General features: G+C 40.3%; 1 protein-coding gene across 9 annotated transcripts in view; it reads left to right on the top strand.

The window, feature by feature from the left end:
* Positions 1-1277: 1277 nt before the first annotated feature.
* The window catches only part of SYNJ1 (synaptojanin 1), an 86320-nt gene continuing 75549 nt past the window's right edge, over positions 1278-12048 (top strand). For 7 of the 9 annotated variants that reach the window (XM_012446360.2, XM_064380098.1, XM_012446374.2 and 4 more), the window contains exons 1-2: positions 1646-1725; positions 2762-2907. In XM_012446360.2, the coding sequence (XP_012301783.2) occupies positions 2784-2907 (124 nt within the window). In that variant the 5' untranslated portion in view covers positions 1646-1725; positions 2762-2783. Of the gene's footprint in view, positions 1726-1749; positions 1839-2761; positions 2908-12048 lie in introns of those variants that run through there. The other 2 variants (XM_012446344.2, XM_012446367.2) reach the window with 2 other exon arrangements.

The following is a 12048-nucleotide window of genomic DNA, read 5'->3' as shown; positions in this document are numbered from 1 at the left end:
ATAGCCTTTATGTGTTTCAAACTCTGGGCATGTGCTTTTTTCATGACTAAAATGAGATGTGGAAAAGCTGTGGCCTTCTAACAAGTCTAGGAATAAGAGTCTTGCTACCCACCCGCCCGCCCCCCAGTTTAATTTGAAGAAAGAAGCAGGAATTCCAACCCAGAACCCAGAAATTTTGACCTAAATCTCCTTAGTCCAAAATAAAAAGGAACAAGGAATATGCAGAACACTTGTTCCTAAGAGAGTTTAGTAGCCTAGTACCCATGCTTCCCACTATAAGAAAGGAAGCGTTTCTAGCAGCCTTACAGACACACAGGCATGATGGAAAGGATTTCGGGTTTTGGAGTAAGCATGTCTGGTTTCAGGCCCCAGCTCCTCTTAAAACTGAGTGATTTCAGTTGTCATAAAAGCTACCCCCCAAGCAATGCATTTGATATCAACAGCTTTTCTGAGACAGTACTGAGATAGAAATCCCCTCCAGTTCTTAGAACTAAATCTAAGAATCTTTGTATTTCTCCTTCACGACTTGAAGTGGCTTCTTTTCTAATAAATTATAACTAGTTCAGTGTCCTGAAACCAGAGTGGGTGCAGCTTCTCTAAAATGGATGAAAAAATCAAGTCACATGACAGAGTCTGAAGGGGGAAATGATTTTTGCAACATGACCAAATTTAAATTCTGCTTTGGCTGTTAAAAATCAGAAGGGGAAGAGGTAAAGAAAAAGCAAACGCAAGTGGAAACAGTTTGAGTGGGGGGTTCTTCAGATTTTCAATTTTTTTCTCCCCTGTAGGCTTTGACTTAATTCTTATTAAGTCTACTCAATGGAAACAAATAAGAAATCTATGGGACACGCTGATATTAGCCAGGAAGCACGATCTGTTGAAAAATAAGGATGAGATAAAACAGTTAAGAACCTTTAGTCACTAAATTCAACGGTAGTCAAAAGCTATTATCCATCAATGGCAACCACAGCTGTCGCTGTTGTGGCCTCCCTACAGCCATGTTTTGTTGGACTCAGCCTTGAGATCGTGGTTTGTAACTGCCCACTCTCCATCGAATACACCTGAACACTCTTCGATAGAACCCTGTGAGCTCCAGAACACACAAGAAAAGGCACCGAACAGAACTGTTCCAGAGCAAGCATTAGTTTTTCTTCTGCTACCTACTCAGAGGCTGAGACTAGGAACTCGGTGCCTTTCGCTGGGCGACACCATGGACAGCTCTTCAAGCGCCACCTGCTTGGCTCGGCGAGCCGACCGTTCGGAGCCCTCCCTCCTTGCCCGTCAGGCCCGTGGGGGCGGCAGGGGGTGGTCCTGACGCCCAGCTTGGGCAACAGCAATACGCAGCCCCCCAAGCTCTTCCCCGGAGTCCCTCCCCGGCGCTCACGCTCTGAAGAGCCCACGCAAGGGGAGCAAGGAGGCCGGATCTTCCCTCTTCCTGCACCCCCGGCGGTGGGATCCGCAGCTGCGGCCTGGGGGCGGCAGCTGGAGGCGAAGGTCGCTGGAGGTGGACATTGCAGCAGCCCGCTGGTGCTCGGCCCAGCAGGTCGGCCCAGAGTGGGCGTGGCCTCCCTCCTGACGCCCCGCCCCTTCCCTCTCGAGGGGCGGATCTTCCGTCCCCGCCCGCGGCGCAATGCGGAAGAGATGGGCCTGCTGGAGCGGAAGTGACGCTTCCGGTGGCTGTGGCGGCGGCTGCGGGAGAAGGAGGAGGAGGAGCCGGAGGAAGAGGTGAGCAAGCCGGCGGGGGGCGGGGAGCGGTCGCCGCAAGACCCACCGGCAGCCGGGCGGGCGGGCGGACGTCTCCGAGACCAGCCTCCGCCGTCGCAGCTTCATTGGGAGCGGTGAGGGGCGACCTCGAGAGGCCGGGGTGCAAGAGGGCGGGCGGGGTTGTGAGGAGACCTCGGGTGTGCCAGGCGCCGCGTCGGGCCGGGAGCTTTGGTGACAGCGGCTGTCAGCCTGCCCGCGGGAACGAACCGAATCCGCCTGGGCGCCGGGGCAGCTCTTCTGGCGCATAAATGGAGAGGTTGGGCTGCTCCGGTCCTCCGTCTGTCTGAGAAAGAGCGGTTTTCCTGGGCGGTCGACTGCCCGGGACCCCTGAGGAGCCCGAGTCGGGTCTGTGCCCCGAGTCGTGACTCTTCCCGGGTGGCCATTCGTATTTTTCAGCCCCGCCTGCCGTTCCCCCAGCTGGCGGTAGCCCGGGGCAGGGGAGGCGGCGGTAACCTGTGCGGTTTCCCTTGCCCTTCGTCGCCACCCCCAGGAGAGCCTGTCGCGTAGGATAATCCTTTTCCTCCTCCTGCCCCCTAAGGAGCTTTGAACCAGCCTTGTCACCCTTCCTACCCACCGCCGCTCCTTTCCCCTCGAGGGAACTGCTTGAAGTTTCCGAATCGGTTTCCTTTCAACGTAGTGACAGATTTTGGAGCAGGAAGCTGATAAACAACTCCGAACGAAATACGCTCAAAATTTTTCCTTTCAGTAAGCATAAATTAAACGGGAAACTCATCTTAAGCAAACCGTTGTTGGACTTACAGTGCTAAAACCTTGTCTTGCCTTGGTGTGAGAATTGGTAGCTTTTCTTCTTGCTTTTTGGTAAAATTAAGTGACGACTTATCTTTTGGAATAAGCCATTTTCTCCCTGAGCTGTCTGTTTTTCCCCACCCCAACCCCCCATCAAAACCTGGCAGGGAGGGACTTCTGGATGCTTTGCAGTGCTTGCTGCAGAAGGAAACATCAGCTTCATTTGCTTTGCTTTGCTTGATTTTCTCAGGGCTGCCACCGAAGAAAGGAGAATGGCGTTCAGTAAAGGATTCCGGATCTATCACAAACTGGACCCCCCACCTTTCAGCCTCATAGTGGAAACTAGGCATAAGGAAGAATGTCTCATGTTCGAGTCTGGGGCTGTTGCCGTGCTCTGTAAGTCATCTGTTAGAACTCAACTTGTCATGGTCTCTGATTTGATTTCAAAAAATTCACATTCAACCATATTTTAGAAAAAAGCCTGACAACCCTTTCACTGTATTTCCTCTAGCAGATTATGCTTATATTTCCTTTTAATCAACCTTATTTTCCTGCAAACTTTTTAACAGGTTTTTGTTGAGGGGATGCAGGGAGATGCAGGTTTTGGTTGCAGGATTTTGCTTTCTTGGATTCTGCTGCTGCTTCTAAAAGTAAATGTTTTTTTCAAAGAAATATTGTTGCAGTTTGTATCATATTACATAAACCCATACAAGATCTTGCTTGACATATTTACTAGTAGGTTAGTTATAGTAGTAGATATGATCTAATATTATCCAGTATTGTTGGGGTATTTATGTTATGGCTGTTGTGTTTTCATTAAGGGAATTATAAACAACCTCTAGGATTTCATGTGAGATACATGATTGATTTCATATTATTTTTAAAAAGTATTTTGATAGTCTAATTTAAAGAAAAAGACTACTGTACCACACACAAAAAAGGTAGGTTAGTAAGATTTGAGTTCTCTTGTGGGCAGATGGAAGAAATTAAAATTAATTTGAATACTATGTTTCTTAATGTAAGATTCACCAGGTGTGGGGGCTCATGCTTGTAGTCCCAGCACTTTGGGAGACCAAGACGGGCAGATTGCTTAAGCTGGGGAGTTGAAGACCAGTCTAGGCAGCATGGTGAAGCCCCTTCTGTACAAAAAGTAGTGTGGCCTCGTGGTGCGCACCTTTAGTCCCGGCTCCTCAGGAGGCTGAGGTGGGCAGATTGATTGAGCCTGGAAGGTCGAGACTGCAGTGAGCCTTGATCTCGCCACTGCACTCCAGCTTGGGCAACACAGTGAGACCCTGTTTCAAAAATTAAAAAGAAAAAAATATATATATGAGTTTATATATATTTATATAATTATATATGTTTATATATATAAAAATATATGTATGACTTAGGCAGATAATCCCAGTTTGGGGTTAGTTCAAATGTGATAATATTTTTTAGAGGCTTACAAGTGTTAATTACTTGTTCTTTATTATGATTTTGCTGTGTTAGGATGAGTTTACTGATTATATCTTTATAAATTAAAAATAGTATTTGAAAGGCATACTTACAAATTTAAACCCTTAAATACCTTAAACTAGTTAAGCGTTCTCCAGCCTCAGTAAATGAAATGCATAAGACCACACACTTTACATATAGAATATTATTATCAGTTAAAGTGTTAACTTGACTAAAATAGTATAATTGCATCTTGATGGGGAAAAAGACAGTGACATTATGAAAAATCTTAAGCAAAGAACAGTGTATAAGAAATATGTATATTTGGTACATATATTTTTTGAATGAAGGAGAAGGGGCTCTAGAAATAAGAAATAAGAAAATCTAAGAAATAAGTATAAATAATATTGGCTATCCTCAATCAGTATGAACTTAATTGCTTCAAGTTTTTTTTAATATTTAAACCAAACTATACCTTGGTACAGTATTAATTTCCATTGCACATATTTTTATACTACAAGCGTAATTCTTATATTGGTGAATTCTTAATTAAAATATCCGGGAGTGGGTGGGACGAACGTTTGCTTTCATATGGGAAGCATTTTTCAGCTGCTTGTGTTTTTTAGTGACATTACCTGACTTATAAATCTTGTATAAATTCTAAATGTTTCTTTAATTGTGTTTACTCATAATAGCGAGTCAAATTTTCAGCTATAAACTATGTATTACTTGTAGTTTTTAAGATTATTACTGCACTTTACTCCAAGCTTAGGAAACCTAAGAATAACCATATTTCCAGAACCTCCAGCAGCCATCTTTTATGCCAAATAATGGTTCGTTTTTACCAAAAGGCCCTAAAACATTCATTTTGGCATTAATATGCATTCTGAGGAGAAAGAATATTAAAATATTGTCTTAACTATTCTATTTTCTTTAGATTTAGACTGTGGATAATTCAGAAAAAAAAAATATATCAGGGCTGGGCATGATAGCTCACGCCTATAATCCCAGCGCTTTGGGAGGCTGAAGTTGGGGCAGTCATGAGGTCAGGAGATCGAGACCATCCTAGCTAACATGGTGAAACCTTGTCTCTACTTAAAATACAAAAAAATTAGCCGGGCATGGTGGCATGCACCTGTAGTCCCAGCTACTTAGGAGGCTGAGGCAGGAGAATCGCTTGAACCTGGAAGGCAGAGGTTGCAGTTTGCTGAGATCACTCCACTGCACTTCAGCCTGGGCAACAAAGCGAGACTCCATCTCAAAAAAGAAAAAAAGTAGTTGGAATATTGCCTCTTTCCATAAAGCTAATATGAATGGTTGTCTAATCTCTTGGAATGTCATTATCTTTCCTACTATAAACTTTACAGTAATACTTAAAATATTAATATTTAAAAGTTAAGAAACCTTTTTAAGCCATTTGACTTTTAAAATTAATTTGGCCTTCAGTTTGGAGTGATACCAAGGTTTCTTCCTCCAAGTTTGGAGTGCTGCCTTTCTAATCTGAGCCCATCTCAAAAAATAAAACCAAAAAGGAAGTATGCACCTTGAGATACAAAGTAAGTTCTGGAGAAATGAAGAGAAGGTAGAGACAAAGGTGAGCTGGAGTGGGTGGGGCAGAGTCTCATGTAGGAAGAAGACCTGAGTAGGACCTGAGTGGGACTGACAGGCTCAGTGGCATGATCATGGCTCACTGTAATCGAACTTCTTGAAACTCCCAGGCTCAGTCGATCCTCCTGCCTCAGCCTCCCAAGTAGCTGGGACTACAGGCACACACCACTATGCCCAAATAATTTTTTTTGGTGTTTTTTGTAAATATGAGATTTCTCCATGTTGCCCTACTGATCTCAAACTCCTGGGTTCAAGGTATCCACCTGCCTCAGCCTCCCAAAGTGTTGGGATTACAGGCGTGAGCCATTGCTCACAGCCAAGATGCATACTTCTTAGGTGCTGGCTTTGTTGTCTAAATGCTGTTATATAGGTGTTTTTCTTGAAAATAGGTGGTGAAAATGACTCTAGCAAGCTTTGGTCTTTATGTACCAAAAGTTCCGAATTTCGGGTCTCTGGTTACCCTGGCTTTACTTTAAAGAGTAAAGTTTAAACAATTTAAACATTTTAATCAGCATACAGTGTTGAGGATTAGCAGTCACTTAATTTTCTTGGCTTATGCCAAAGTGCCATGAGATACCAAACATGAAATTTTATCTTTCATGTTTTTAGCACATACCAAAAGGTTGCAAGTGAAAACAGTCTCAGACTATGGATCCCCTTAGGGACCCGAGTGTTCACTAATGCAGCCTCAAGACTCTATCTTTATGTCGATAGGATTCTAAGCTTAAATCAGTCATGGTGCTGACATCATGAGTGTTATAGTCACCTGGGCAGCTTTTACAAATAGATACTGATGTCTGAGCTTCAGTCCCCTGGATATTATGATATAATTAGATTGTGATGCTCATTACTGAGCAAAGTTTATATAGGCCCCTTTCTGTGATAGATTAGGGGATTGCTTTTTTTTTTTTTGGCTTGCAGATTTTATCCAAAATAACCATGTTTTCAGAATTTTAATGATGTTGTCTTTTATGGGGCTACTAAGTAGTTTTCTTGAAACTCTCAGGCTGAACCAAGTGCTAATATTCTCGTGGTACTTTGAATATAGTCCCTTCATATCATATGGAATTGTGCTTAGGTTTCTGTGTCTGGATGCCAATAGCTATTAACCACATTGTTAAGATTCTTCTGAAATGCCAATTTGAAATGTGTATGATAAATGTTATTTATTACTTCTATAAGTACTATTAATTTGCTTCAAAATTACTTCTTTAAAATAGAAAATACTTTTATTATTGATTTATTCTGTTGCATTTATTTATTTAAAACACCTTCTAAAAAGTTCTTACCCTTAGAGAACAGTTAATATGTTTTTTAGTAGTATACCCATTTTTAGCATTACTCAGTTTTGAAAATTACTTGTACAGCAAATGTTTGATTAAATTGCAATTTGATGTCTCTGGAGCAGTGGTTCAGTGTAGCAAGTGAGCTCTGTGACTAGTTTGCTGCATCTGTACCAGTTTAAGCAGCTAGTGTGATGGTTAGCAAGTTATAAACAGTACATACTTTTTTCCTGGAAACAATTTATTAAGAGATAAAAGATGTCTCTCAGGTTTGTGTACAATTCATTGTTCTTAGTCTTTCTACAGTTTATACACACGTACACAAAGACTCGCAGGGGAAGGATGAGGCGTCAGTCTGACATACATGCATTTAGTTCACAGTATCATTATTTTACAGCCCATCTCAGGCTTCAGTAAAGTGAATGATTCATTTTCTAGTTATATCCTAAATAGAAGATGGAGTAAAGAGAAGGTCAGCATATGGGAAATGGAGGATAATTCTAAAAACAAGTTATGAATCTCTGTGTAAAACATGGGGATGTAAGGTGGTGCTATAGATTCGTAACTCTTAAAATTAAAGCTTTTGCTCTTTTCCATATTACATGCTAGCATGGGAGTAAGGATGAATTGCTTTTATCTATCTAGTAGGAAGATTATTTTCAGGCTTTTCAGGCAGCATAATTTGAGTCAGATTAGGATTCAAATCATGCATTTTATAAATAGCAAGGCCATATCACTGGACCTGGTTTTCCTCCAGGTTGTCCATATGAGATTTTTTGTCTACCTAATTTTTTCTTACAACATAAGTCATAATACTATATATAATACTCAATTTATGTCATAATATAAGATAATATTCTGAGATCTTTATCACGGAATATGAAATATACTCTCTTTTCTATAAACTGCATAGTTTAAAGGACTAATCATAGTGAAGTAATAATGGTTACCATTTACTGGAAGTTTACTCTGCCAGTAACAACATTAAGCCAGAGGTTTTTAAAGTTCATTGTTTCATGGCGGCCTTATTATCTCGCTAAGTTTTTCACAACACCCCTAGGCCACAAACAATACCTCTTAGTTCTGTTTATTAAATAGTTAGGTCCAATAATTTTTGTGTCCCAACAACTTTTGCAGCTGTTTGGAAAAAAATAATACAGAAAAAATAGGACATTTATTTTCTTCATAAATAACCACAGTTTACTGATGAGATGTGTGTGCCTGTTGAGCACTGAATAGCTTTTCTTTTTTTTTTTTTTCTGAGATGGAGTTTCATTCTTGTCACCCAGGCTGGAGTGCAATGGTGTGATCTCGGCTCACTGCAACCTCTACCTCCTAGGTTCAAGCAATTCTTCTGCCTCAGTCTCCTGAGTAGCTGGGATTACAGGCGCCTGCCACCACGCCTGCCTAATTTTTGTATTTTTAGTAGAGATAGGGTTTCACTGTGTTGCCCAGGCTGGTCTTGAACTCCTGACCTCTGGTGATCTGCCCACCTTGGCCTCCCAAAGTGCTGGGATTACAGGCATGAACCACTGTGCCTGGCCTGAATAGCTTTTCAAACCTTGGAACAGATTGAACACTGCCCTCCTCATTTCCTGTTCCACACTGATTTTCAAGTGACACTTGCTTTTATTTATCACAGCAACCAGCAAAAACCCAGTTTCCGTAATACATATCATCCACGGAGTGCACTGCCATCTAATATGACAACTCTGAAGCATCTCAGGTTAATAGTTTGGCTGGTTTCCAACATATGTTGAGAATCTCAGTGTTTCCTTCTATTTAAAATATGCAGCTTCCCTGGGAGTTTGCTGTAGTGCCGTGGGGCATCTCAGCACACAGTTCAAGAGAGGTGGCATTTGACATACTTTATTTCATTCAGTTCAGATTTGCCTTTATCCACATTTCAGAGATTTGGAAACTGAGGATTGGAAACATAACTACTCCAATGACGTAGTCCTACCATTTGATTTTTTTTTTTTTTACTGTAATTATTGTTTGTGCTGTTGTGAGGCTATTTTTGTATTACTGTATATTTCGTGGCTATTATTTTCAGGAGTGGGGAATGAAGAGTGAAAAGAAGGAAAGGCATTAAGGTTAAGGGTGTAACTGGTAGCATTTTCTAATGGGGGAACTGTACACTTGTGTTTTTCCCTACAAACTATTAACATATTAATATATTAGAGGAGATATGGTTTAATTTACAGTAAAGTCATTAAAAACAAAGTTTCTTTGCTGGGTCAAGCTAAATGTCAGGTTCTCGAATTTTGGATAAATGTAGTAGGTGGAAATGCCAGTGCATATAGTTTGTTGTTTTTTTTTTAATTGCCAAATGCTGTCAGCATGATTGCCCTTTAGATAAGTTGCAGTGTCCTGTCTCTTTTTAAGAAAAATTTGCAAGCTGAGAGAAGAAGTGACTTTTTATAGTTGACTTTTTCAGCAGAGAATTCATGAAATTTAGACTTGTTATATATCATTTTATGTCAGGGTTGCAAAAATTCATTTTCTTTTTATAAATACGTTTGGAAGGTGCATACTTATTTTTTTTCTTACATGCCCCTGTGTTCTGAGGAATGTACATATTTAATAGAAAGTAACTTAAATGTCAACTCTTTAAAAAGAAAATCAACTGAACTTTTTAATTCTGGTTTGTTAGCAGGATTAACCTAGAGCCAAACCAGTAGTTCTTAAGTGCTTTCATTTCTTCCCCACTTAACTTTTCTATGAGGAAATGAAAAGGAAAGACAGAACTTCCACTCTCGCTGAGTAGTAAAACTCGGTGACTATTACATCATCTCAGGTCTATCAGATGTTCTAATTTGTCCTATAAAACATAAGTAGCTTAGGACTATAACAGGAGCTTTTGACCATAGCGGAGTAACAGGGGCCAGATTTACCCTCCTACCTTAATTAACAACAACAACAACAAAATAAACAAAATAATTGGAATGATTTTCAGACAAGATGTTGACCCCCAAGAGAAGGGAAACAAATGAGGTGGGCCCTATGAATGCTCCATCTTATTGCCTGGAGAGCTTCCAGGCCGAAGTAGCTGAAGAGTCGCCAAAACAAAGCTTGATAGGCTTCCTGAGTAGGGAATATGGGGAGGCCAAGGCAGCGAGAATCTCAGGACTATGTACTAGAGACGAGACAGCTACACAAAAAGCTCCAGAGATCTGTAGAGGACTCCGCGTGAGACTTCAGCTGAATGCTCATCGGTGCCAGTGTGTAAGGAAACCATTTGAGGCAGGGAAAGAATCACCAAAAAGGGAGTAAGCAGAAAAATTTCTGGAGCTTGCACAGGGCTGGGAATAGTTCATGTTGAACAAGAAGTCTTGATGGAGAATTGGGTTGAGTAATGAAAAGAGTATACTGCTTCAGTAAGGGCAAAGCAGTCCTAGACTAAATTCCACTCCAGTCTTCCCTAACAAAGCTTAAAAGCAAGCCCTGTTTCCAAGTAACTTAATTTCCAAAGAAATTATATCCCAGAACGAAGTTTAAGGATATTTATAGGAATATAGGAAAATACACCTCATAAGGAGAAAAGTCAAATGTAGAAACAGATGCTAAATTTAATAGACAAGGGCATTAAAACAGCTATTATAAATACACTCCATATGTTCAACAAGTAGAGATAAAAATGAACTTGTTAAGAAGAGATACAAAAAATGTGAAAGAGGCCAGGCGCGGTGGCTTACACCATTAATCCCAGCACTTTGGGAGGCCAAGGTGGGCAGATCACCTGAGGTCAGGAGTTCGAGATCAGTCTGGCCAGCATAGTGAAACCCATGTCTACTAAAAATAAATAATTAGCCAGGTGTGGTGGTAGGCGTCTGCAATCCCAGCTGCTTGGGAGGCTGAGGCAGGGAGAATTACTTGAACACAGAAGGCAGAGGTTGCAGTGAGCTGAGATAATGCCACTGCACTACAGCCTGGGTGACAGAGTGAGACTCTGTCTCCAAGAAAAAAAAAAAAAGTGAAAAACCCAAATTAGACTTCTAGACATCAAAATAACAATATTATGAAAAAATTACACTGATAGGGATTACTGTATTAGACTTTGCAGAAGAAATGATTGACAAACTTGAAGACATAGTAATAGAAACTGTCCAAAATAAAATACAGAGAGAAAAAAAGCTAAAATAAATAAATACTAAGAGCATCAGTGAACTCCAAGATGGCTTCCAGTGGCCCAGTATACATGAATATGTGGATCCCAGAAAGAAGGTGGTAGGGAAGAAAAATACTTGAAGAAACAATAGCTGGCAGGTTTACAAATTTGATGAAAACTATGAATCCACATATCCAAGAAGCTAAATGAATACAAAGCAGAACAGTATACCCAAATACATGATAAGATTACCATTTACCAGTGATACAGAGAAGATCTTAAAAATAGCCCAAGGATGAAAAGACACACGTACAGAAGAGTGAAGGTGAGAATGATAGTAGACTTTTCTTTACAAGCAATCCAAGCCCAAGAGGACATTGGGAACATCTTTAAAGTACTGGAAGGAAGAAACCAAACCAAACTATCTACCTAGAGTTTTGTACCCAAACACAAATGAAGATGTAAAGACTTTTTCAGACATTCAAAGGTTGAAAAAAATATAAGCTAATTATAATGGCTAGCCGTTTAATATTATAGTATTACCTTTCTTAGCATCCAGCACCAATATTTTCAAAACTTTTGAGATTATAAAGTCTGAATCAGTGAAATTTTGAAAGAAGCATACAAAGTGAAAGAAGCAATAAAAAGTGGAATGAACTAGTGCAATTGGTTATCCTTGTAATTAGAGTATCAAAAGGAAGTATAGTTTTAAAAATTGCATATTGTATTTTTACTGGTGACAATTTAAATTTGCTTGAGTGTTTTAATGGTTGTTAATCAGAATGTATTTTATCTTTTTCCGGCTTAAATAGATTTTATAAGTATAAGCCATTGCTGATCTGTAGTGTTACATATGTGAGCATGTGCATTCACATTGGGTTGCATTTCATAGCTACTGAACCAGTGAAATTACTGAATAATTTGGCACTTAGAATAAATTTGGTACTGGGAGAGATGTATAAATTCTTGTTGGTTGGATACTCATTACTTTCTCAGTTCAGATTGAAAAAATTTTAGACTCTTGAAATTCCTGGATAATTTTGGGTGAACTGAGTCAGTGAAAAGAAAAAAAATTTAAAAAACCTTTATTGTCTCAAA

This window comes from Aotus nancymaae, unplaced genomic scaffold (genome assembly GCF_030222135.1).
Source record: "Aotus nancymaae isolate 86718 unplaced genomic scaffold, 86718_ANA_hifiasm-v0.15.2.pri h1tg000022l_1, whole genome shotgun sequence".
Taxonomy (NCBI): domain Eukaryota; kingdom Metazoa; phylum Chordata; class Mammalia; order Primates; family Aotidae; genus Aotus; species Aotus nancymaae.
The sequence above is the reverse complement of the archived record's forward strand: the minus strand, read 5'-3'. Positions and strand labels throughout refer to the sequence as shown.